This window comes from Triturus cristatus, chromosome 10 (assembly GCF_964204655.1).
Source record: "Triturus cristatus chromosome 10, aTriCri1.1, whole genome shotgun sequence".
Taxonomy (NCBI): Eukaryota; Metazoa; Chordata; class Amphibia; order Caudata; family Salamandridae; genus Triturus; species Triturus cristatus.
The window spans coordinates 987,720,400-987,748,296 of record NC_140593.1 but is presented as its reverse complement, the minus strand read 5'-3'; the positions used below and the strand labels follow the sequence as shown (position 1 = coordinate 987,748,296).

The following is a 27,897-nucleotide window of genomic DNA, read 5'->3' as shown; positions in this document are numbered from 1 at the left end:
GGATGACCCGGAGGGTACATACGTAGCGGTCCAGGGCATCTGGAATCACACACCATGGTTCATAATTAGTGTTTATGCTCCCCCACATCTCCAGCAATGTACACTTGACAAAGTGACAGATCTCGTCCTGCAGTCCGGCCCCGCCTCACATATCGTAGGGGGCGATATCAATGATGTGAGTGATCCCTCCCTGGATCGTACGCTAACGGGGCCAGAGCCCAGGGAGACCACCGCACTGGCATGACTCCAAGTGACCCTGGAGTTAACTGATCTCTGGAGACGTCACCATCCAGCCGCACGTGCCTATTCATATTTTTCAGGGGCCCGTAGGGTGTTTTAAAGGCTGGATTACCTTTCTGCCCCAGCCGGGGAGATTGGGCAGGTGGTGGAGTTAGAATACCTGGCCAGAGGTATCTCAGACTATTCACCGCTCTACTTGAGGGAGGGAGGGGAGGGCTGGGCACCTCCTGGAGATTGAACGCATGGGCCCTGAAGGATGAAACGGTTGCCAAAGAAATTAGGGTAGATACGGAACTCTACTTCCAAGAAAATCAGGGGTCGGTGCAATCCGCTGTCATTTTATGGGAGGCCTTTAAAGCGGTAATACGCGATAGAGCTCAAAATATCATTGCCCATAAAAAGCAGAGGGACCTGCAGGAGCTCCTGATGTTAGAAGATAAAATGGTAGATCTTGAGAATAGGGGGGCCGCCACCTTAAATGCACACACCCTCCGCCAGCTTGAAATCACTAGGAGAGAATACCAGGCATAGGGCACCAAGGAGACACGGACACACCAGCTCGCAGTCCAACATCGGCTGTATGAGACAGGGGATAGGGCGGTCAAACTGCTGGTTGGTTGGGAGGAAGAAACAAGAGTCGAGGTGGGTTATATCTATTGAGGAGATAGACCAGACCTACACCACGCCACATGATATTGCCGGAGCTTTTGCCCGATACTACTCGACACTCTACACAACGCAGACACGAGCCACTGAGACACAAATTACACAATACCTTGAGGATGTTGAACTCCCCTGCCTCGCCCCTGAGGAGCGTGAGGGGCTCGATGTAGACATTACATTAGACGAAGTCACGGAGGCCATTGGTCGTCTAAAAACGTGAAAAACCCCGGGTCCTAATGGCCTCCCAGGGGAATTTTTTAAACAGCATAGTACCCTTCTGGCTCCACACCTACTTAAGATGTTTCAAGCTTCTAAAGATATTGGGATACTTCCTGCAGATCTTCGAATGGCAACAGTGGTGGTGATACCCGAGGCAGGGAAACCCCCAGACGAATGCAGGTCATATTGTCCCATTTCGCTACTAAATATAGAAAACAAAATTCTAGCTACTATACTTGCGACACGCCTCTTAACAGTCATCACCTCCTTGATTCACGAAGACAAATCTGGCGTTATGCCAAAATGAGCCACCCGCTATAATCTCCAAAGAGTGGCTAATTGGATGGATGCGGTCCGGGATAGGGAGGAGGCCCACTTGTTCCTTTCCCTAGACGCTGAGAAGGCATTTGACACAATCCATTGGTCCTTTATGGGACATGCTCTAGAGAAATACGGATTTGGCCAGGGTTTTAGAAAGTGGGTGGCGCTGCTTTACATGGAGCCCGAGGCTAGGGTTCGGGTTAACGGAGTTCTATCGGAAACCTGGCCAATACAAAGAGGGACTAGACAGGGCTGTCCCCTTTCCCCTCTACTTTTTGCTCTTATTCTAGAGCCCTTAGCCTGTGTCGTACGCACCACCCCAGGGTTGGGTGGATTTGTAGATGATTCCCGATTACTAGATGAAGAAAGTATTTCCCTCTATGTGGATGACATCCTACTTTATGTGACGAACCCTAGTGAGACACTTCCCCAACTCCTACAAATGTTTGAGACCTATGGACGCCATGCGGGATATAAAATCAAATGGAGTAAGTCCACCCTATATCCAGTTGGAGGGGAGGTGGAGCCCCAAACACACCCTGGTTGTCTACGCTGGTCGACCGAAGGGTTTACTTATCTTGGCCTCTACATTACTACAGATGAAGCAGCGTGCATATCACGTAATATTAGATGGGTCCTCTCGAACTTTCAGGAAGACGTAAAGAGATGGAGAAGACTTCCTTTAACTATTATGGGGAGGGCCGCTATGTATAAAATGATTACACCTCCTCAACTGTTATGTGTGTTACAAAACACGTATCGTAAAATTCCGGACACAATGTTCAAGCTCATAGATAGGGAATTGCGCTTGCTCCTCTGGGACGGGGCCCAACCTCGTGTGGCACTTTAGACTCGTCAGAGGAATCCACACAATGGGGGTTTGGCCCTCCCAGATATTAGGGCGTACTATAGAGCGTCCCACCTCATAGCCATCAACGACTAGATCCACGCGCCGGGAGGTCACTCGACATATCGGTTGGAACAGTTACAGTTTAGGGGACGCACACACCTTCATTATATTTTTGGGGGTAAGGGATGCAGACGCTTGTTACGGACGACCCAGAGATCATTAGAGGCATGGAAAAGCTCTGAACGTCAAATGCAATGGGACAGGAAGTATACCAGGGAAACCCCGCTATGGGAAGGATGTAGGTTGACCGAAGTGGGGAAGCTAAGAGGCTTTAAGAAATGGGACCTGATAGGCATTTCTAAAATAGGGGATATCTTGGACAGGGGCGGGCTGGCCTCTCTTGGCACACGACACTCAGGCATATGCCTACCTTCGTCTGAAACATGCATGGGTGGCGGAGGGGCTGGAGGGGGAGACATTGCCCGAATACGCCCGGTTAGAGAGTCGACTCCTGCAGGAAGAGATCCCGGCTAAAGCTATCTCACTTACTTATAAGACGTTGCTCAACAATATGCCTGACAAATTAGGTCCACTCCGAACTAAATGGGAAACCACCACTGGTGCGCTGGAAGAAATAGACTGGGAGGCCGCTCTCATGCATCGAAGAGAAATGGCAATCAAACTTTGTTTAAATCTTATTCAATATAAGATCCTACATCGCATTTACTTTGATAGAGCACGATTGCATAAAATAGGAAGGGCAGGAAGTCCAGAATGCCTCAGGTGTCAGGTAGCACATGGAACGTTCATACATACCTTGTGGGAATGTACAAAGATTCAGGTGTACTGGGGAAAGATTGTGAGGGAGCTTAATAATATCCTTGAAATCCAAATAGAATTAAAACCACGGTTTCTGCTTCAAGGAATCCCTACAGACGTGGATATCTCGAGACGCAAACTCCTATTGGCCAACTTGGGGTTAGTGGTGGCCAAAGGGGACATAGTGAAATATTGGGGTGCCCAACAAATACCGACACTCAAAGAATTGAGGATGAGTCTTGAAATCTATATGGTGGCAGAATTGGGGACGTATAGGGTAAGGGGCTGTCCGTGGAAATTCCGGAAGATATGGGCAAAGTGGACAAAATACTATGATCTAGAAGTGGAAGGGGAAGCTGAGGGTGGGGGATTGTTTTCAGGACAACGGAGGGAAGAGCCTTGAAGGATGTACTGTATGTCCCTGCTGTTGGGGAACAAGTGTATTATAGTCTTGGAGTGTTCTTCATGCCCGTCCGCCTCGTCCAAACTCATCTACAGGTTCACCTACAATGGCCGCTACAGTTGGACTATTGCCGTATGAGACAAGTGTGGAATGATGATTATTGTACATTGTGTATTCGTGCATTGTTCAATGTGTTAATTTTTTTCCCCAAAACAAAATTAAAATATTCCACACAAAAAAAAGATGTACAAATGAAGTTGCCGTCCGATCCAAAGATCCTATCTGGTGTTTTGGATACTGTTGGACAGAGGTTTATAAAATTGATTAGAAGACGTGAACCCAAACAGGAATGCCCACGGCTACCATACTTTAGGGTTCATCTTCTCGGCAGCTCAAGTCATTCACCTTACCTGTTATGTCTAGGCGGTCATCGATCAGCAGATCAGCAGAGACCACTGTTTTATCCCGGGTCAGCACAATCTGATCCAGAAACTCATGCCCCAAATGCCTCTCCACCCAGGCGTACTAAAATCAAAGGGAAAAAAAGTCACTCAAAGTGGGGAGTTAAAAACTGCTAATGCTGGTGGGCATCTAATCATAAAATCATTGGAAAGCAATGGGAAAATACAGTCCTATAAACAGAAGAAACAAAAAATATAGTATTGAAAAATATCACAATTTGCGTTCCCTCTTGGGTATCCGTCTTTTATTGTGAAAGGATAACTAAGCCAACCCACAACAGCATTTCCAAAGGCAGCTTTGGCATATATGTCCAGGAATTCAATGAAAACAAAGATTTGATGACAACCATATAATGTCTGCAAATTTCTGTCGAGTCTGTTTCCCGCCTTACCCAGCCGACCTTTCACCAAAAATGAGCCACCAAATTCCAGGCACTGAATCTAAAGTCAATTTAATACAAATTGTTTGTTCCCTTAAACCTTGTTGGTGACTTCAATACCTAGGGTGGCTTCTGGTCTTTTCAACACTTGACTTCCAACATCAGGAATTTTTCTGCCCCCCCCCCCCCAAAAGCCAAAGCTTATTAGGCCATTTCTATTGCCTTTCCCCAGCCTCCTACACATTGGGCCAAATTGGGTCTGTAGGTTACGTCCACCTGCAGGTGCAGATTTATAACTATTTGGTACTCACCACCATTCCCTATAGTACACCTAGAAACTGTGCCAGGCTTAGGTTTCGAGGCATACTGTGAGGTGACTCTTCCTGTGAGTTCCATTCCACTTGTGCAAAATTCTCCATAGCAGAGAAGCCCACACAGGTGCAATGAAGCCCACTGCGCATATGTACAAAACACACGTATTGCTTCAGAGAAAACATTTTTCGATGTGAAACAAGCCACCAGTACACGTCCACCAAATGTGGGGGTGATACCTTCCCTTTTTGGATATTTGAGGGCCAGTCCAGTCCATAATAATCTTTGCCTCCCCAAACGACCGAGGCACCCGTCACAGCATAGAGGTGCGGGAGTTCAGAATGAGCAATAAAAATACCTTTACATTTTGTTTTTAATTTGATACATTTCCTGCGTGTTCAAAACACGTTAAATGTCAGGCTATGTCTTCTGACAAATTGCTGCTTATTCTTTTAACATGGAGATGTTGTTTACTTTATTCATTTGGCTGCAAAGTGAAAGGATTTTTTCAAAGTGAACTATGACAATCTCCCTGTGGGGAAGACATGGTCACTGGCAATAGGTGGCACGGGAGGCCCAAATTATGCAGCAATGTTGACTAAATTATACAGCAAAAAAACGCAAATTATACAGTTTAATGCAGCACATTTTTAATAGTATAATTTCATTATATTGTCGTTTTACACATTAATTCCGTCTGGGCAAAGCTTTCAGTACATTAGTACGTCCTCAAAAGAAATATAACAGAAAAAATCATGTACCCAATGTCAAATGAAGAATTATGTGCATTGTTGAAGATAAGAAAGATTGTATCTTAAGATGAGAACCCTCACTCACCCGAAGGTGACATGCTTCATCATGGGGTTCCCTCCTCACACATGGGCCGCAAGGTCCCAGGTGTGGGCTTCAACTCTCCCCCCCAAAAGTGTTTGAAGAGGAGCTGAAGTGTTTTATCTAGAGGGGACCAGAAGTCTTGGTGAGTGAGGGGTGGATTCTCCTTTCCGATCTTTTATGTGGATAGATTCACTACATTAGTGCCAGTTCCACATCCAAATACAGCTGTATCTGAAAGGTGACCTGTCAACCTTTGCGAAGGACCTTCTACTGTACAGCAACACATGCTGCACCATTTTCAGTCAATTTTGATCTGTTTTAGCTAGAAACAGTTTTTGTGCTAAAATCTGCAGATTATGCAGCAATTAATGGACTATGTGGCAAATGCTGAAAATTCATAATTTTGAGGAAAACACTCGTAAAAGTAAATGTAAATCCTTGTAAATTAATTGTACAATCTGCATACCATGATCTAGCTTTCTGCCAAATGTAGTGTAGTTCCATTCAGCGGTTCGGAATGTAGCAGTGTCTAAAACGTGCAAAATCCGCTTTGTATATTCTGACTGCCTTTGTTTTTTTCTGTTGGACATATTAGCCGCATCTGGATCAATATGAAACTGTTTGTAACATGTCATCTGGAAGGAGGAAAGCTGGTACTCTGGTAAGAGGAGCTAGTTTTAACAATCTAACGGTGTCTACTACTTTCATTTGCAAATTTTAGTTAAGTTGGTACACTTTCCACGTCCTATAAACCATTTGCCATAACCTAGTATTTGTCTCACAACTTGCAGCGTCACTCTTTGCTTTTGCAAACCATCAAATTCACAGCTACAAAGTGGAGTACCCCTCTGAACCTCACACTCGACACACCCAACACTTCCAACATAGCCCACACTACAATCCCACACGCAACTACCCTGTGCACCAACATTTGGTAGCCTATTATCAATCACTCGAAGTGCCTCGCCATCTAAATAGGGGTATAAAGCACTACAAAAATGCTACAAAAAAAGTGGATCGAGTTAAAAAATCAATAAATGCATTTACAAGTGCCAAAATGGATTTTCCAGCAGAGCAAAGACGTACAGAGTTAAAATGCAGCATACACAGTCCAAAAATAATTAACATGCAGGGTCTGTTAACGAAACATCATGTACAAAAACGCGCTCTTGGGAAATTAATTGGATTGAAAACTTTTGTACAAAATGTACGTTTTTCAGGCTGGTGTCTTAGCAACAGCCGGTGACTCACCCGCCAGTAAAGCGCTTGTTCCCGGATGCCAGAAAATTCTTCGAGCGAGGCAGTTGCTGTCCAAGGTTTACATGATGTATTTGTGACTTGTGAATTCAATATTTTGCGTAGAAATGATTTGTGTTGCGTCAGCTCAGAAGACATTCGGCTGACATGCAACATCTATTCCAGCTGTTCGGTGACACAATCCTCTATAAGCGTGGTGGGTGTGATCAGAGGCCAAACAAAGTTCAAGCTGACATCTAGGAACGGGAAGTTCTGCAGCTCAGTCCAGCATGACTGCAACCATCATCTTAAGAGGGAATATGCCATTGGGATGCACCCCGACCCAGTGATTGAGGTCACAATGGGTCCCCTAACCGCAGCTGACGTCATCAAGGTCATTCTGGAATACCTATTGTTGGTGACTGTAAGTGATGCAAGAATGGGTAAAAAAAGAACAGCTCTTTTCTGTCCCTGGATGCCCACTTGAAAAATGGCCACACCCAGGACTCGCTTTATGCATCTAACTACAGGCACTGGGTGTGTTGCTTCAGCTGCATCATTTCTTTGAATGTAAAAAGTATGCCTGGGCGGAGTTGGTGGAGTTCCGTGTGCGGAACTCCACAAAGTGAAAAAAGTCTGCCAAGCTACGCAGAATTTTGCGAGTGGCGGAGTACATTATCTCGTGCCGTTCTATCTGATTTTTAGTGCCGGGTGTTTATACCGAGCTATAAAATCAGCGTAAATGGCATCACACGCAAACCAGGGGGGCGCTACTTCTTCCTGCTGCTCAAGTGGAAGTTCTACTCGAGCAGCAGCTTCCTCAACATGTACGGAAAGTTTCTCAACACAAGCGGTATTGACCATCCGCAACCGCCCGCATTGAGAAATCTCGCTGGGAAGCAGTCTGACGTTGGATTTTCATAGCTAGCACTCACCAATTTACCGTTGGCGAGTGAGGAAAAACCTCAGCTCCAACTCTGCGAACTCCATGGAGTGCGAAAAACTCTGCAAACTCCGCGAACGGGAGCGGAGGTCAGCACCCAGGCCTAGTAAAAAGTTGAACTTTACAGGCCAGGTACAGGAAGGTTTGCATATCCTGTCTGACCCAAACAGTTTGGGATTTGGATTATCTGCTGGAACTGAGGATTTGTATTGGAAGGAAATTGCTCAAAGGACTTAAAAAAAAAAATATATATATATATATATATATACACACACACACACACATACATATGTGTGTGAATGTGTGTATATATATATATATAATCGAGGATTTTTGATAAAAATATACTTTATACTACATAGTGCTTTTGGTTAAAAAGTTTTTGTTGGAATTCTTTTATGTCAGAGTTTAGCTGAAAGTTCTCCAAAAGTATTCTGAGATTGCATAAATTCCTCTTGTAAGTGTTCAGGGAAAGACTAGGCAAAAGCACTCTTGGAAATACCATTATGTATGATAAAATGTATTTTAATTCCGTTTTATTAAAGTGGTTTCACTTTAAAAACACCTCTGCCCAAACTGTTTCAATCATTTTTTTCCAATCAGTTTATTTTATCCCAACAGATTCCTACGAAAAGACCTGGGGCCTTATAGAGTTTAGCGGCGAGGGACTCGGCACCAACGTGGTGGATGTTGAGCCTGCTGTATTACAAGTGGTATTGACTCTACTGTGCTTGTAATACAGCAGATGAAGCAACCTCCATGGCTGGGAGAGAGTTCCTGTCAGCCAGAATCTAAATAAGGGCCCTAATGTCTTGAGGACACAGGCAGAGAGCCACTCCAGACCCAAAGAAAGCTTAGCCGGATTGTCCGCCCCCTTTCCCCCCCTTGCTATTCCATAACATATTTGTTATGGAAGACAAGCACATGTTACTTTATTACTTTTTGGGCAGCGTTCATATCAATGCATTAACAAAGTAAGACATTTTCTTCCACTTGAAATGTGTGAGAAAAACTGCAAAAATGGAAAAAAAATGGGGCTAAAAATGGTAACTTTTAACTGTTAAGGTTGTAAGAATGGGACAGAAGTTGCATGTCTAGATGATTTTGTACTGAGGGCCTTTCACTGTCGAAAACAACATGCTGGCTAACCCCCCTTTTAAAGGAAGTCCAGAAATGAGCCAGAAGGACTGCCCAAAAAACTGGTGTTACTAGGTGGGAGGTCTTTTCCTGCCATAGTTGTTGCTCAGATTTCTGGCTATAACCTCCCTGAAATGACAAAAACATGTTATTACTTTTCTAACCTCCAAGTCACTAAACAGGAAGATTCAACATACTTACACGTACACAGCTACGGCTTAGATACTCAAGGCCTGATTCACATTTTTATGTCCAACGTATTTATGAGGTGCAGAAAAATCGAAATTTGAGAGGGCAAAATCATTTTGCTGATTCGCAGAATTAGGAAAGAGGGGTTTGGTAGCAAAATCCCAGCTTGGGCCAAATTTAAAGGTGTACCTTGGTGGGCCCATGAGCAGAAGATTGCAAAATCCAAAGACAGGAACAATTGCAAAGTCACAATTAACAGGGCACAGTGATATGTCAGGGCGGACTCGATGGATAGTTAGAGATAATTCACCAGACTTCATATATGTACAGCAGAAATGTTCCATGGCCACTGGTTATCAGAGTCTTATAAGGATAACAGATGGGACACAAAGTCGGAGAGCCACCCTCAAGCTCACCACTGGCCACATTTGCTTCTATCTCTTCAGAATATGGTTCTATATATGATACTCCTCTCCCTTTGGGACTAATATCTCCAAATTAATTCAAGGGTCTCTCACAGTTCCCAGGATGCAGCCACTCCAGCAGTGAGGTAGGGACTGAGCAAAGTGAGCCAGTATGAGGGACACTCTCTCATGTCCCTCGTGAGTCCAAAGATGTTTAACCAGGCTTGTTTTCCCTTTGTGACAAACTGTGGCTCAATATATGCCTGTGTGCAATGTTTCAAGAAGACCAACATGTCCTGACATGTAAGGTGTATCCCACCTATGCTTTATCTCAACAACCCACATTTCTGACGCTGCCTGAACGACCTAGTCACCTCTTCACAAAGCTTTGACACATCTAGTTTCCTAGCAGCTCTTCAATCTCAGGGAGGGCTGGGAGCCAGGGGAATCTGCTTACTGGCGGCTTAAATTAGCCTAGTTCTGCCCTGCCCAGTCCATGGTGCTTTGAGGGCCCTGTCCCAACTCCTGGGAAGGGGTTCCCAGCTTGTGGTCTCTCAGGAGGGATCATTGTCAATGGGTTTGCTAGAGCTTGTGCTACATGGAAGAAGTCAGTTTTTAATAAAATACAAACTTTGTCTGATTTAAAAGTGGGTGGTAATAGGATATCTGTTGAAAAAAACAGTAGATGTCCCTGTTGCTATCATCTCCCTTCCTTCACTTCTTTTAATGTTAATGTTATTGATATTTCTAGAGCGCAACTGCTACCCGAAAGTGTCCTGGCACTAACTGAAGTCCTACAGAGTGAAGGGGAAGATTAACTAGTAAAAAGCCAAGTTTTGAGGGCCTTCCTAAAAAGCGAGTAGATTAGTCATGCATCTAAGGTACAGCGGGAGGTCATTCCATGCCTTCGCTGCACCGACCACAAATCTTCTGCCGCCCCAGTTGGCTTTCTTTACCAGGGGTACTGACACCAATTTCGCTTTTGCCGAGCGTAGTGCTCTTTTAGGTATATACCAGTGAAATAACATTTTTAGGTGGTTGGGCCCAGCTCCTTGAAGGGCTTTATGTACCATACATAGCGCCTTGAACTGAACACGTTTTTTAACTGGCAGTCAGTGAAGCCTTCTGATCTCAGCCGAGATTGAAGCGTATTTTGGTATGCCGGTAAGCAATCTGGCAGCTGCATTCTGCAGAAGTTGTAGTTTGTTCATGAGCCCTTCCTGAATATTAAAATAGAGACTGTTACAATAGCCAAGTTTGGACATGGCTAGAGCAGTAATGACTGTTTGTTGGCAATCTTTGGGCAGAAACGGCATCATTTTCTTGCAGGATTTCAGAGTATATGATACAGATGAAACTACCGCATTCACTTGCTCCCTAAAGCTGAGTTTATTGTCTATGTAGACACCCAGATTTTGTACCTTCTTGATAGGAGTAGGTGAAGGGCTCAGTGTATCCGGCCACCATGCCGGGGTCCAGAAATTCGGGTCGTTACCAAACAGAACCACCTCCATTTTACTGGAGTTGAGTTTAAGGCAATTTTGGGCCATCCAGACACCTACCGCTGTCATGCAACCAAGGAATTGGTGCGCTGTTTCCTGTTGCTTGCCTGGCAGAACTGAGACCACAGTTTGGGTGTCGTCTGCATATGTAGTCAGCCTAAAACCAAAAGATTCAATCAGGGGGGCCACTAGTGATACATATATATTAAAACGTGTTGGGCTCATAGATGACCCCTGAGGGACTCCACAAGGTAGAGTAAATGGTTTAGCAGAGAAATTGCCAAGGGAAACAGTCTGTAGTCTATTTGATAGAAAATATTTGAGTAGATTCCATACAGTACCCTGGACTCCATTCTCCTGCAGCCGGTCCATCAATAAAACATGATGGACCATATCAAAGGCCGCTGAGAGGTCCAACATAATCATAGCGGCTTTTCCTCTCTGGTCGAGTATGACCCTGACTTCTTCAGTGGATTTAAGAAGAGCTGTCTCCGTGCTATGACCCCCCCGGAAGCCATATTGGGTGGGATCCAGCACCTGAGCTGCTTCCAGGAACAGACTGTCGTGCATTCATGATTTTCTCTGTAATTTTCGCTGGAAGTATGAGTCTAGAGATGGGTCTAAAATTGTTGGAGTCTTTAGGATCTAGACTCGTTTTTTACAGTAGTGGCAGTATGGATGCACTTTTCCATATTTTAGGGAAGTGCCCTTCTGCAAATATAGCATTTATGATGGAGGTCAATGTTATAGTAACGGGCTCGGGTGCAAGTTTTAGAATTGAGGGTGGACATGGATCGTATGGTGAGCCTGATTTCGCTGTCATGAGAAGATCAAAGGTGTTTGTGACCGTAACTGGGGCAAATTTATCAAATTGTGCCAGAGGACTTGTTCCTGACTTAGTAACTGCTGTGTTGGCCGGTGACCTATTAATTGCAGACCCAGCAAAAGTAGAGAAAATAGCCTCAACTTTGTCAAAGAAGAATTTTGCTATTTTCTCTCACAGTTCCTGGCTCGCCGGGATGGGTGGGGGGGCTGGGTGTGCTAGGGAGGTTACAGTTCTAAACAATTCTTTTGTTGAGTTTTTTGCAGTGTTTATTTTTTTAGTAAAATGCTCTTGTTTATTTTTTGAAGCAGCTGCTTATACTGAGCTAAGCCCCATTTGTATTTATTTTTTCCCTCTCGTTATAATCCTTCCTCCAGATTCTTTCCCGATGTTTGCAGGCCGGTTTTTGATCTCTTAATTCTTGGGTATACCAGGGAGAGGATGGTCGTGCCCTATTGGGGCGTATGAGTTTCTTGGGAGCCAGCTTGTTACCTGCTACTTTCAACCAATTGGTGTACGAAACGGTGGCCTCATCTAGGTCTGTGGGTAGATCAAAAGATGTAGAGGTTAATAGTTCTCGTAGTTGATTAGCTTCTACCTTATTCCATGCTCTGCTAACCACTTGTTTATTTATTGGTTTCTTCATGTGTCGGTCAGACATGGTCAGCCCAAATATACCTTGTGATCTGACCAGACCAGTGGAAGAAGGCCCAGGAAGACCAGCTGTGGGTTGTTGGAAAATATACCGTCCAATGTGTGTCCTGTCTTGTGGGTGGCGCCAGTGACCTGTTGCTTTAAATCAACATTGTTGATCAGTCGAGTCTGCTGCTGACGAGGGCCTGGGTGACTGTCTTTCTTGTATCTGTCGGGATCCATCTGTAGATCTTGCAGAGCATGCGGAGGGTGTTGAAGCAGGAGGAGGAGACGGCGTTGACTTGCTTGGTCATTGAGAGCGTTGAGTCGAGGATGATTCCCAGGTTGCGAGCGTGGTCGGTGGGTGTCGGGGCTGCCCCCAGTGCCATCGGCCACCAGGAGTCGTCCCAGGCTGAAGGGTTGGAGCCGAGGATGAGGACCTCCGTCTTGTCCGCGTTCAGCTTCAGACGGCTGATCTTCATCCAGTCGGCGATGGCCTTCATTCCTTCGTGGGGGTTGGCTTTGGCGGTGATGGGGTCCTTGGTGAGAGAGAGGAACAGTGTCGGGCTGAGGGAGGATCCCTGGTGTACGCCGCAGATGATCTTGGAGGCTTCGGATCGGAATGGGGGGAGGCGGACGCTCTGGGTTCTGCCGGAGAGGAAGGAGGTGGTCCATTCCAGAGCCTTGTCTCGCATCCCAGCGGCGTGGAGGCGTGCGCGTAATGTGCAGTGGCAGACGGTGTCGAAGGCGGCGGAGAGGTCTAGGAGGATGAGTGCAGCGGTCTCACCGTTGTCCAGCAGGGTCCTGATGTCGTCAGTGGCGGCAATGAGGGCGGTCTCGGTGCTGTGGTTGCTGCGGAACCCTGACTGGGAAGGGTCCAGGATTCTGTTTTCTTCGAGGTACCGGGTTAGCTGTCTGTTGACGATCTTCTCGATGACATTGGCCGGGAACGGGAGCAGAGAGATGGGCCGGAAGTGAGACATCATACAAGTTATTTGGTAGCTCTTTGTAATGCTTAATCATTCGGGCATAGCAAGCGCATTGCGGATCTGCCATGCACTTAGTTCCAAACATGCTGGAAATATACAAAATCACAATGGGTATCTCTTGTGAGCTGTCTGTTAACCCACCACACTGTCCTTCATGCAGTAAGCATTTATAATGTGTCTAAACGGGAGATGTGTGCGTATCCCTGAGCAGCGTTCAAACTTATCAGTGATCATTTTCAGGCAGTGCGATGCATGCATTCCATGCATCACGGCGTACAATGAGGCTTATGTGAACAGAAGTGGTGAGTTAAATGCAATTCATGTGTCGCTTTATCTTTTAATGCAGAGTTCTTTAAACTGTGGGGCGCGCCCCCCAGGGCGGCGCGGCACCATCTCAGGGGGGGCGCGCACTCCACCCTAAAATCTCACCTTAGTTTGTTTCACACTGTCCCAATCGATAGGGGCATGACTTGCCCCTACTACGTTAATTTGAAAGAAAACCACGAGCAGTTCGCTTTCAGTTTCACAGAACAGGAGACTCCGTGCCTCGCACTGCAGACAAAACATTTCAGCTCTCGGAATTAACCATCTCGGATGGTTAGTTCTTCACACAAAGGAGGTAAAGTTGCTCTTTAAATTGTGTAAGTATGAACATGAGATACACTCACGGTTTTATTGCAAAATTATAAAAGTGCCTATTCACAGTTGTCATTTTTCATGCTTCTTTAACACATCATGTTCTCTGCAGGTTGGTTTGGCAACTCACTTGATAGGAATTCTTATTTTATACAGTTAATAATAACTTTTTCCTCTGAGCAGTTTTCTCTAAGCTGTGGGCAAATAGCATTCAGTGGGCAGATGCTCAAATGGCTCAGCAATTATAATAGGGTGGGGGTGCAAAACGTTTCACTTCCTCAAATTAACATGGGGTTTACATAGAAAAGATTTGCCATGCAGGATTTGTAAACCACTAAATTAAAAATCCATCAAATTTTAATGGCGAAGCATTTTTTTCAACCATTCAGTTCTTGGTTTGGTGAATTTTCACTCAGCTCTTTTGGAGATGTAAGCAAAAATGTAATTCTCCATGGCACGTGCCCGAACTATGTTTATATCTGATATGGATCACCATCACTGGAAAAACAATTATAATGGACCCCTCCTCCGTGGTCTTCAACATATTGCGAGTGAGGAGGAGCAGGCCTCTCACTGTTTGCAATTTACACCTGGTCGCAGTGGCAGCTGGTAGTTCCACTTCTCTTTGGTTCGTAAAATCCTGGACCCGGGCAGCTCTCCAAGTGCCCTGTTTGTAATTGTGATCTGGACACTGGGTCCACTCACTCCTCCACAGTTCACAGCACATAGTAGAGAACAATTTTAAGATAGATATTTCTGTATAATAGGCTGAAAACAAATGGCTTAGGGGAAAATTTTGTTTATTTTTTAGAGTTTTTATATAGCGCAAACTAGATTAGAAGATATCAGGTATCAGAGCGCTTTACATGAGCATCACTTTCATTATACAAGGACACATTCATTGTTGTTAAGCACGGGGAGATTAATTGATTTGCCCAGAATCACAGGATGTTAAGCATCGTTGCCGAGACTCGATATTGGTTCCCCATCTTTGAGGTCAATTGATCTAGCCGTAAAGCTACATCCTCTTCCTGGCTCATCCTACTGTGCGGTGTCACATCTGAGGTTCCCTCACATGACAGAGTGTAATTAATTAAGCGATTACCGTTTTATTTTTACTAAGTGAATGGAATTCAAGTAGAAATGCTACTGGGAGTCTCAGAAGGCAAATAAAAGAAAGCGAGAGCTATGAAGAAGTCCGGTCTTGTCAGTGACAAGGTTGACATCCTTTGAGCATGTGACCCTGAACCTAAATATTCAATGTCTTTTTTTTTAGCATTTACATGCACAGATTGTGCCACGCTCATTTTGGGCCAGCAGCAAATGGCCAGTTATGTGAATTGCAAGCGTGGCTAGTTCGCACAATTTGCTGATGTCGCATTTTGCTCCCAAATAGACGCTTCATCGTCATCCCGCAACAAAGTGCTTGGAAGGTTGGGTGTCTCCAGTCTTGCGAAAAGGCAGAACAGGGCGTTTTATGATGAGAAATGTTGGCAGCCTTCTCGTGCCTGTTTTGAACGGAAGGCTTTCTAGCAATGTATGCAACTCACACCTTATTTATATTTTTCACTTTAGGACCTCTGTAAAGTGCCACTTGTTGCCTGACTGTATAATGTCTGCACTTTATGCGGCATGCAATTATATAGCAATACAATCAGAAGCATAAAGGCAATGGACACAAATGATAACATGATTAACATTGCAGTGCATAGGCAGCTGTGGCGACTGGACCGAGGGTTCTGGGGCAAAGGTCGATCTTACGAATTGTGATTCCAACCAGTCCATTCCTTACCTGACTCCACATGTGGGCAGTGCTTCCTTTTTATCGGAGGTGGCAGTGGTGGCCCTCGATACTCATTTTTAGGGACCAATAATTATTTTTCAGCATCCAACTTTGGCCAATAGCAACATAAAGCAAAGCAGAATAGGGTAAAAGAAAAAGGACAAGAAAGCTGTGAAAACAGAGACAAAGGGATAAAGCAGGGATGAAAAACCACCTGCAAGACTGAGACAGAGGCAGGAAAAACAGGGTGGAGGAAGAAGGAGGTGTGTGTTGGTTTGTTGAAGACCTGGTGGTCCTGATATACAGCTGCCCTGGCAAGAGCCAGCGCTGGCACAAGTGACATAATAAAAGCTTTGGCCTGTGCACTTAAAAAAAATTAATTAAGCACTGCTTTTGGCATCCACCGTAAACCCTTTCCGCCTCTAACAATCTTTTCTACTCTCTTCCTAGACCTACTCCCTGGAGACTCACGCATCAGTTTTGGCTGGTGCAGGTAAGCGCGATGGGGCGGTGGAGTGGTGCGGGGGAACAGAATAGGTTTAATTTATTTATTTAATTTTAACTATTCTGTCATCTGTCGACTTCCCCGCCCTGCTGCCGCCGCCTCACCGTAGTTACCTGTGACGGCCACCGCTGCATTTACAGGCACTGTAATGCTGCCAGTTCACTGTGCAGCTGGACTCAGATCCATTTGATCACCACAAAGTCTGTCAGACAACATTGCTCTGAAGTAAAATAGGAAACATCATTCAGTTTTTATTAGTTCTATTTTTTTTAAACATAAGCCTGACATGGGGTCCTAAACCCCCACTCAGGGCACAGGTCCTAAAAACACGAGTGGGGGGACTAATAAGAATAAGCAATGTGCATTGGTGTCGCATGACATCACAGGAAGGAATGTCGCCACCTCAATTGCTTTGGTAACGCTCAACAATTAGAGAAGGCGCAAAAACAAGTCTGGGACTAAGTGGCTCACTTCCATTCAAAATGTTTATGAAGAGGTTGGTGGGTATTTGCCTGACTTGAGGGTACTTACTTAGTAGGTGATGGGGCTGCTCCAGAGAACACTGTCCCATTATGACTCAACTATATAAGTAAAACCCTAGTAAAAACAATATGCGTGCATTTTATCTTGGAAATCTTTTATTTGAACTGTCTAATAAGCCTTTGTCATTTAACCGCACCCACTCACAAACCTGCAGTTTACTAAACACTCTTACTACATTTAACATTATTTGTCGGATATGGCCTGGGATATCTGAATGGCGGTCGATTATGAGGTGTACCAGATTCCAGAAATTTCTGTCAGGGGGTGGGGGGCCCGACATTTAAAAAAAATTCAGCTTGGAGGGGCTCAACCTAAAAAAGTTTGAAGACCTCTTTTTTAATGGATATGTAACCTTCTTATAGTACAGTTTAAAAAAAACCTTCGCGAGTAAACAGTAAGTGAACAAAAAGTGTTCACTACTCTACATAAAGTAGCAGACAGAAAAGCTTAACTTTTACTGAAGAGGATGTGAACCAAATTGTCTCTGGTCCACCCTCTATTATCTGATCTTAATGTGGCACAAACCAAAGCAGAAAGGACTGGGACACAAAACAGATCAAAAATGCAATTGAATCAGAACAGTACTACACAGAGTAATAATGACAGAATATTTAAGACCCAATTCCGCCCCTAGAGGACTTATAGTCACCAATGCACCCAGGATTTTTCTGGAAGATGCTTCTTTCAGAAAGGACTGGATACAAATAGCATGGCACGGTACCAGAGACTGGTTAATGCTTATTATAAAAACAGCCTAACGCCTATTGGAGGCAATGCTGGTAGAGATCAAGATCACAGAAAATCATTTAAAAACCACGATACCAACGTTTAAGAAGAAGTCGGAGGAAATATAGAGATGACTGAATTTAAAGATTACTTGACCCAGTCGAAAATTCGAAAATTTCAGAAAGACCCGTAAACGATTATCACATGTTAACACCTGTCCATACTCAGCGCCTGACTACTCCAGCACTTAGAAAAATTACAGATCTATTGACACTAACTCTTCTGACGGTAGACCCTCTGTCATAGATAGCATAAAGAGACACTTTCTGGTATGTGCGGTTTTTAAATGTAGTTACGGAAAGAGGAACAAAATGTCTAAAAGTATAGAATATAGATATTTGATGACTATACTACGAACTAAGTTTGAGGACCAGTAACTGTGAAATTTTCTTTTTAATAAAAAGAATCTATTTAAAAAAAGAGCAAGATAACTTAAAAGTGGATTTAGCCTCCTGTGCATCACACTAAGGTAAAATGAATGTGCTTCAGATTTAGTTTACTTAATTTCAAAATATATTCCTATCACATTCCAGCACTACGCTTCAGAAAAGCGGATACTAATTAGTTTATGTTAAGAAAGCTTTTACATGACCCCTCTCATTCATTCTTATAGACCACAGAAAAAGAATAACTACAACTAAAGTTACTCAATGCTTTCACTCTGCAGCAAAGGCAAATGGCAACAGAAATCTACTTGACAAGAATAATTGCTGGGTATAAAAAGTTGTTCTCTCAACTAAACTTTATGACAATAGACTGTCAACACTGGGTAAAGATTTAGACAGTGGGCTTAACCAAACTGACACCTCTTAACTCCACCTCCAGGTTCAAATGCATGGTCAAGAAAAGAATATTAATTATTGCATTACTGAGTCTTGCACAACTAAAAAAGAGGATATCAGATCAATGTATTTTACAACTCAACCCCCATGTTGCTCCCATCTATGTAACAGTCAAAATGATGGAGGGAATGCTTGTACTGACCTCCGCCAATGGAGCTCCACCAGGATACATTCTAGGTCATTGTTTTACAACAATTATGCTACTTTAAAAAAAGACCAGCCATATGAAAATCAGTCTTGGGCTTGCTCCAATAGGAACAGTCTAGCCCGAACTGCCAGACTAAGTCGGCTCCAGTTGGGAACTCAAGCAACTCCAGTCTGGTTTCGGAATACTTAGGCCTCTTCGGTGAGCTACAGCCATTAGTCTTGTTAGCACCAGACTCACATCTGCAAATACCCATGCAGCTACTGCAACAAACAACAAAGTGATGGAAGGAATGCTTGAATTAATCTCAGCCACCGACGATCGCTTGATCCGCATTAGGGATCATTGTTTTTCTCCAAAAAGGCTACTGTTGTCACAGGTATGTAGATCAGTCGAGTTCCTTCTTCAATAGGATCAGTCCAACCCAAAGAGCTAGGCACGGTCCCCTCCAAAAAGAAACAATCATCACCACATCGGTTAGTGATGGGGGTTACGGGGCCATGGGAGGGGGGCACTGATCATCTACACAAACTAACAGCGATTCTAGTTGCAAAAGCTTTAAAATTAACAACTTGTTCCTAGTTCTGAATCCATCAGAGGATTACAGATCAGCTCTGTGCCTCAAGTGATTAATCCAGTTCATTCCACAGCTTCCTTACAAGATAGGCTCTATTCAAACCATTACTCAGTTGATATAGCTGGGTGACTTCCTGGTCTGCATTGGACTTACAGAATACATATCTTAACATATGAATGTTATGCCTTTCCTCACCTGCTTGAGTTACATGTGTCTATCAATTAAGATTGAAAACAAGTGAAAGGGTATCACACAACTCTCTAATAGCTGTTTATTCTGAGAGTTTCCATAACAGTGAAATTATGTTAAAAAAAGTGAGCACAAAGAGAGAAGGTTTAGAAAGAAGACCTTCATGCCAGGTGACACTGGGACAGGCTCTAAGAATCATATCACCAACTCTAATTGTAGGCGACTGGAGAGGCACTTAGCCGTCGCCTCGCTGCTGACTTAATCTATTTGTGCAGCTGGCTGCGAGAGACAAGATTAGCAGGCCTTGCTATTATATCAAACACAAGTCCTATGGTTCAAATAGGTGTGCAGGTCTGAACCAGCTTGGAAACTTGAAAGAAGTTCATTATCTGCTGACGTAGATATAGAAAAAGGGGTCTGGAATTGCTGCAAATGTATAACAGCAATCATACTGGAGTGGGTCCTTTTATTCACACTTTTAATAATTGTTGCTGCTGCCTTTTCATTTGTCTACATTGTGGCTACAATTTATATTATTTACAATAGATTAGGTTTTTAATTAAAATACATATTTAAAATGCATTACTCATATTCTGGTGTTCTTGAGTGTAATATTCTATTCCCTAATGAAAGAGGGTTTGGGGTTCCACTAGATATCCCTGTAATGTCTCATGGGATTGATCTTTTTCAGAAACATATTTCACTCAAATATTGCTCAGTGGGTTGCGGGTTGGCTGCAGTACAACTGGTTTTTCATATTCGGTTTGGTACCTTAACTGTGTCCTTGGTGCTATGGGGGTCTAAAAACTGCACTCTGTATTTCTAGAAAATCTAGAAAAGTATCACACAAGCCAATCGATCCAACTTCCCATTGGTACTTAATATTTACAGTGGGTGCCCAGAATCTGTTGTTCACTAGCCATCCTTACCATCTCAGAACCGGGGACCTTCCCCAAAATTCTGGCCCCTCTGGAGTGTCTTCTGCCGAGTTACTTCTGTATTTATTTATCTCGATGACTTGATATTGTCTGCCCTTTCTTTTCCTTCTGTTTCAGATGCTCAGTTCAATGTTCTTGAGGTATGTTTGTGTCTGCAGAACCACTGGTTGTTTCTCATCTCACACTCATTCATGACTTGGACCTTGCTGAAATCTCCTACAGGATACACTGGAAAGGCCTCAGAAGCAAATGAAACTCCAAAAGCTGCAATCAGCACTTGCAGGTTTGTAAAATATAGGGTCTAGAGACTGGTTGTAGATCCAGAAAGAGGTGGCTACCTTCCCTCAGTTGCTTCATATTGTCCACCAGCAACAAAACTCCTGGTTTGTCATCTTCTTTCCAGTGGCCTCACGCTACCATGCAAAGAGCTAACTGAAGTCATTTTTGAGGAGGTCTGCAATGGTCTTAGCTGGTGTTAAGTGTCCTTTCCCCCTCTACTAGCTTCATAAGTTGTAATACATATATAAATCTGATGAGATGGCGCTACTGTGAAATACATATCCAATCAGAGGTGATGAAACTCAGTGGAGTACACTTGCTCTTCTAAAAGAAATGAGCCGGCAGACTTTCACTGGGTTATTTTTATGACTTTCTCATCTCTTGGTGTGTTACTGGTGTTGACATGGACTGTCAACTATGTGTCACAATCATACATCAAGCAATAGCGAGGCACCAGCTCGACCAAACTGATGGAATGGATTCATGCAACTTAGACTGGCATCCTTCATCCCCATTTAAAGGTTCTAACTTGCCTTGTTGAAAACACGGATGCTGTCTGAAAGACATCCCCGGTGCTGAGCCCACTGAAGGCAAAGGCACCACAGAGCTCACATGTACCATCGGGCATGAGGCTGCAGCAGGATGCACAGGGCAGGAAGACCAGGAAGCCTCAGAACTGTTTGGGAAGCAAGCCAGGACACAGCCCGAAACATCAGGATTGTACTCAATGTCCTGGGATCACTTAGGGGAAGAAAGGCTTTGAAAGCCACTGCATAGAGAACGACCCATATAAAAGGAATCTGCTGCACTGGCTGAAGATAGGATTTGGGGTAGTGTATGGAGACACACAAGGAATACAGCAGTGCAATTGTCAGCTGCTGGTGGTTCATCATGGACTGTTGAAAGCCCGCCTTCAAAACCCAGTCGCTGATATACGGGAATGTGTGAACTCCCAACCTCTGAAGATGAGCCGCAACAACCGTCATTACCTTTCTGAACCCGGGTGGTAGGAGAATTGAGGCTGAAGTGCAGGAGAGTGAACTGGATGTGTTCTAATCCCACAATGAAGTGGAGCAAATGCCTGTGGGACTGCAGGACGGGCACAGGGAAGAACGAATCCTGCAAGTACACGGACACCATCCGAATCCCCAATGTATACAGTAAAGAGGACCTGGGTCAGAGTCAGCATTTTGAATCTGCCATTCCAAAGGAAGGTATTCAAAACCGAAGATCCAGGATTGATCACAGTTCGGCATCCCTCTAGGGCACTATGAAGTACCTGGAGTAGCTTCCCCTGCCCCTTTCTACCTCAAGCACCCTATACAAGAAGTGTCAATACTTCTTCTGAGAGTATGTGGGCAGGATCTGCTAAAGCCTGAGCAGAAACAGAAGGAACATGAGAAGGGTAGATTGATAGGGAGGGCGTAACCATTCTGAACTACCTCCAAAATCCACTGGTAACAGGCTAACTGCAAGCAAATGGGAAAGATAGAAACAAACCCTGCCCTCCACCATCAGCAGACAACCAATGAAGGGGGAACTGGGTGATTTGGCAGCACTTGCAGGAGGCAATGCATAAAAGGATGGCTGCCCTTGCTAATGGCCCCCATCTCTAACACCACTTTTTCCACTGCAGCCCCCGAAAAGGCTGAATGGCTGGTTGGACAGGTTACCGGGGCTGCCTCTGGTGAGCCGTAAGGCCCCTCAAGTAAGCCCAAAATGTCCAGTACTGCTGGTGAAATTGTTGAACCTAAGACAACACACCCAAGAAGCAAGCCATAGCTCAACTATCTTTGAAGTGCTCTAACTCTGTGTCAGCCTTCTCTCCAAACATCCTGGAGCCATCAAGAGAAATTTCCATCGAGGAATTCTATGTGTCACCACTTCACTGCTTCCCATCGCACGGTCAATGTAGTTGTGTACTGTCTGAGCAAATTAGTTTCTGAGCTCATCTAGTCAGGAGGTGCAAGATCTTGTTCACCACATCCCAGGGTGCAACAGTGTACTGGCACAAAATCAAATAACATTAATCGATCTCCGAGCCAGCCTGGCAGTGGAGAATACCTTCTTTCCCAGTGTGCTAAAATGCTTTGATTCTCTGTACAGCGGTATCGTTAAAGTATTTGGGTGTACCTTACTGGCAGCCTCAGACACAATTAGTCTTTTGGGGCACTGCATGTTGTGCCAGAAAGGTCGCTCCTGTGAGGCAGGCTGTGATGCCAAGCAATAGGTTGATGCACTGGCGGTATTGAGCAACGTTTGGACCAAGCTGCCATCAAGGCCTCCGTTGGGTCCTCACTGAATGGACATAACGCTTTGGGCTATGGTATGGTGATTTAATATTGTGATACTGGTCGAGAGCGAGCCAAACTCAGCTCCTGATCCAAATCTGGAGTTATATTCAAATTGTCTTGACCTTCATCTTCACCTTGGGCTTACCAGAGGATCGCAACTGAAACTTGGACTGGGAGGAGGCCCGGCACTTCAAGCTTGACCAACCTCACTTTTTGTGTTCGGTGACGTACAGCTTCATTCTTCCTGATGGCAGACAAGTTCATCATGGAGCACTTGTCATAGGAGTTCAAGTCATGCTTAGAACCTAAGCAGCGAAGGCAGACTTTGTGTGGCTCAGTGACTGACATCTGTTTTCAGCAGGAGTGGCACAGTTCAATGACTGTAGTCCTCAAAGAGGAAATTTTCCTTATGTCATAGATGGTTTTTGGGAGAAGGTGATCCTTAACAAAACATTTGGGAGAGGAACTCCATATATAAATCGGACAGTGGGGAAACAAAAGAACTGAGGTATCGGGGAGGGATGGGGCTTATATGCAGTTCGGTGTCCTCCCTTCCGGAGAGAGGATGGAGATGCCGTGGAGTCTGTTAGCACCACCTACCGATGTGTGGAAGGTATTTCAGGAAAAGTTTCCAGATGCAGACTGGTGCCATGGGGAATTCAAAGGGTCAGAAATCAGAAGTGAAAGACTAGAGCATAAAACAGCCACGGGACACATTTGACCTATCAAATGTAGGTCTCTCAGATTGAGAGGCTCATCGTGATTTAACAAAGCTTTGCTAAAAGTGTGGCACCAGATTGATGTTAAGGTGGGTTTGAACTTGCCTGATGCATTTCAAAGCAAGACAATCTCAAATCTAGTCTAGACTAGACAAAAGGAGACCTGACCATTATTGATGAAAAAGGCAGCTATAAACCATCATGCACAATTTTGAAAAGAGCGAAATGAAATTGTTCTTATTGGCACCAAGAGGTGAACATGGAACTGGACAATATTATCGGAGTTCAAATATGAAGCAGGACAGGAGGCACCCACTATCCTTGCACAGAACAGACTGCACACCTACTAGCAGGTATGTAAGGGATCTATGGTTCTCTTCCAAATCAGCAACAATTTTGGAAACTGACACCAAATGCATACACATTCTACTGCTCTACAACTGGATTAAGTTAGCCTTTGATGACAGAGTCTGAATTATAGCTCTAAGAGAAGCTGGCACTTGGTATTGAGGCGATCACCAGACTCCAGATACCAACGGAGCCTAAGCTGATTGGGGTTACGCCTCTGTAAAGGGAGGATTGCTACAGCGCAATGAGACGGTGAACCAATCTACTTGCTTCTCCTGTGAGCAATTCAGGTGGTGGTAAGATTCTGGAATACTAGGGATTCAGCTAAAGCACAAAAACAAACTTGAAGATTAGGACTGTATTCAAATGTGAAAAAAGATTTACATTCAGATCTGAGAAATCTTATACAAAACGGAAGCAAAGGCTTTACATATGCAAGTAGACTATGCTCCGTGGGTCTCTTAAGGATTTGCATGAGGTTGATACAAAAAAAATACATAACTCTGAAAAAAGATATCAATATTTTCAAAATGAAAAGATGCAGTGTGTTTGTGTGTGTGTGTATACACACTTTTATACAGATCTGTAATATAATTATGAGATCCTATGGCACTCAAGGAAACATGTCCTGTAAACTTAAAAGCAAACTTTTACTCATAGTTAAAAAATGTAAGATGTTCCACTTAATCAATATTAAAACAACATATTGATATATTCATTGTATTGCTTCAGATTTAAAAAAGCAGCAATAATAGAATAACTTAGAGTGCAGGGGGAGGAGCCTAGCGCGCAACCAAGATGGCCGCGTAGGTGCGAGGCTCCCGAGGACCTCCGCGACCTCCTGAATTAATCCTGCCGATATCCTGTCCTTGTTGAGGGGACTGTGTCGGTGAACCCGAGCTGAGGCGCCACCCGTTTTTTGGGCTCGAATCGGACCCCGAACACCGGTGGGAGCATCGATTGAAGGTTGCGGCCTTCTCCTCGCGGGCCCCCCGGATTGGAGTAGTGGGGCGATCCGGGGACGAAGTGAATAACAGCGGCGAGCGGGGCTGGGCGACTCGCGTACCCCGCACTTTCACTTTCGCTTTTGCGCCCTCCTTGCCTCAGGCGGGGTCGGGCTGCGGAGCGGGGTGCGGTGGTGTTGCCTTGTCCAGGTGCCCGGCTGACCCGCCGGCGGTGGGTTGACCCGCGGCCCGGTGGTCGCCCCCGCCCCCCCCCCCTGACACCCGTGATTTGGTGTGGCGGCCCGTTTGGAGATCTTGGTACGACGGTGGAAGGGCCAGCATGTCCACCAAACAAGATGGCGACCGGGCGAAGATGAAGACAACCCGCCGTGGCACGGCGCACCAGGCCAATAGTATGGATCGCTATACGCTCCAGAAGGGTTCTCCGGAGACATCGCGGTCATCCCTGGTGGGCCCGACGGAGGCGCCTGCCCAACCGGTGGATCTGACCCTCCGGGACGTCATGGGCGCCATCGCAGAGATGAAGGCCTCAGTGGACCAGCGTTTCGATACCTTGGCGCAAAAAATTGACTCGGTCCTGGTGGATGTGGGCCTTGTGAGGGCAGACTTGTCAAAAACGAACGACCGAGTTGACTCCCTGGCCCACACCACAACGAGCCTCACTACGGACGTGGTGGCCCTCCAGAAGGAGGTGCGCCGGCTTGGCCAGGCGAGCGCCCTGATGGACCGGCGACTGGAGGATTCCGAGGGTCGGGCCCGGAGGAACAATGTTCGCATTATTGGTGTGCCGGAGGGCCGAGAGGCGGAGGCGGCAGATCTCTTCGTGGAAGAACTGATCCTGACCCATCTCCAGCCCCGGGGGCTGAGTAAGCTTTTTGCGGTGGAGCGTGCTCACCGGGTCCCTGGGGGCCGCCCTAAGACCGGTGCCCCGCCGCGGCCTATTATTGCCCGGATTTTTAATTTCCGGGACAGAGACGCCATCCTCCAGACCTCCAGGCAACAGGGACCGGTCAGGCTGGACAACATGGATGTACACTTCTACCCAGACTTTACTCCGGCGGTCCAGAAGCAGCGACAGAGCTTTCTTGGTATTAAACGTCGCCTAAGGGACCTAAACCTCAAGTACTCAATGCTCTTTCCGGCTAAGCTGAGGGTGGAGGTGGATGGCCGTACGCACTTCTTCGACCGGCCCGAGGTGGCTGGGGACTGGTTAGATACTTTGCCTGGAGATCGGGGTGGGGGGGGCGCGGCTGGCGGGGAGGGCCCGCCGGATCAGAATTGAGGGGTGACTGTATAGGCCTTGCTCTGGATATTGTTCCTTTACCATATATTGCTTTCGTATGTTCCCCTCCCATGGAGGTCGGGTGGGGTCTGCTGGGGGCTTCCCTCCTCCTCGGGGGGACTAGTTAGTACTTAGCTATGGGGCGACAGGCACACTGCACTTTGGGGGGGCTGTCTGGGCTCATGCAGGGGTGCAGGGAGGGGGGAGTTCTGTTGGGACCGGGGGGTGGGGGGGGTGTGTTGTTTGTTAGCACCGCAAGGCAAACCCGCAACCGTTTTGTTGTTTTTAAGATGCTCGGTGGGGGGCGACCGATTGTTTTGACGTATGATGGGGGGTAGGGATTTGATTGTGTTGTCATGGAATGTTAACGGCCTGGGGGATAGGATTAAGCGTGGTGTGGTCCTGCAGTATTTAAAACGTATTTCTCCAGATGTTGTCTTCCTGCAGGAGACACACCTTATAGGTAACACCTTTCATGCAATGAATCGGCGGGGATATCGTTTGGCGGCCCACTCCGGCTTCACTTCGGGCTCGCGGGGGGTGGGTATTATGGTCAAGAACTCGCTCCCGTTGGAGATTGACGAGGTGCGCCATGATGAGAGGGGACGTTACACTGTTCTGGTGGGACGAATGGAGGGTAGAGTGTTTATCTTTATATCAGTGTACGTCCCGCCTGGGTTACAAGCCACTACATTTGCGGACCTGGGGCGCCTCCTTCTGGACCTTCCGGGTGGCCTGTTGGTGGTTGGAGGGGACTTTAACGCGGTTGCCTCTGGGTCTATGGATCGCCATCCCCCTAGGGACCTCCCCCGGGCACAGGCGTGGCTGCCCGGCCTTTTAGACACGCTGGGCCTGGTGGATTGCTGGCGCTTAAAGCATCCCGTATTGCAACAGTACACCTTCCACTCGGGGGCCCATGGTAGCCTCTCGCGGCTTGATTACATCCTTGTCCCGGCGGCCCAGGCAGGGAGGGTGGGGGAGGTGCGCCATTTGGCACGGGGTATCTCAGACCACTCCCCATTGTTGTTGCATTTCGATGTCTTCCCGAGGGGGGATGGCAGAGTGGCCCCGATCAATGCATGGTATTTGCGCGACCCCACCATTCGTGCCGACTTGATCAAAGCCTTACAGCGCTATTTCGATGAGAATGTGGGGTCGGTCCCGTCTGCCATCTCCCTGTGGGAGGCTTTCAAGGTGGTTCTTAGAGGGGAGGCTCTCTCCTTTATTTCCAATGCCCGGCGGCGCGAGCGGGAGGAGGTGACCCGGGTTGAGGCCGAGATTGCAGAACTGGAGGGTGACCTGGGGAGCGGGGTAACAGACGCCAAGTTGCATGTTTTGCACTTAAAGCAGGCGGCCTATCGGGCCCTCGTCACGGAGGCGGCCAGGGGCCTCAGTAGAGAGCAGCAGGGGCGATTGTATGATGTGGGTGACAAGGCTGGCAAATTGATTGCGTGGTTGGACAAGAGGGAAAGAGCGAGCCGCGTGGTGCCTTTGATTGAGAGCGTGGATGGTGTGTGCGTCACTGAGCCGGAAGCCATTGTCTCCTGCTTCGCGGATTATTTCCGCGAAGTCTACTCCCCGGTTTCTCCCTGCTCGGAGGAAGATTCCCATGCCTTGCTTCGGGACATCGCACTGCCCTCCCTTACGGTGGAGGACAGGGATTCGCTGGATGCCCCGCCCACCTCGGACGAAATTGCCTCGGCTATTC

At 46.0% G+C, this 27,897-nt stretch overlaps 1 protein-coding gene across 1 annotated transcript in view; it reads right to left on the bottom strand.

The window, feature by feature from the left end:
• NT5M (5',3'-nucleotidase, mitochondrial) overlaps positions 1-27,897 on the bottom strand; it is a 123,432-nt gene that overhangs the window by 21,599 nt on the left and 73,936 nt on the right. The window contains exon 4 of the mRNA XM_085628929.1: positions 3,926-4,040. Within this exon, the coding sequence (XP_085485055.1) occupies positions 3,926-4,040 (115 nt within the window). The remainder of the gene's footprint in view (positions 1-3,925; positions 4,041-27,897) is intronic.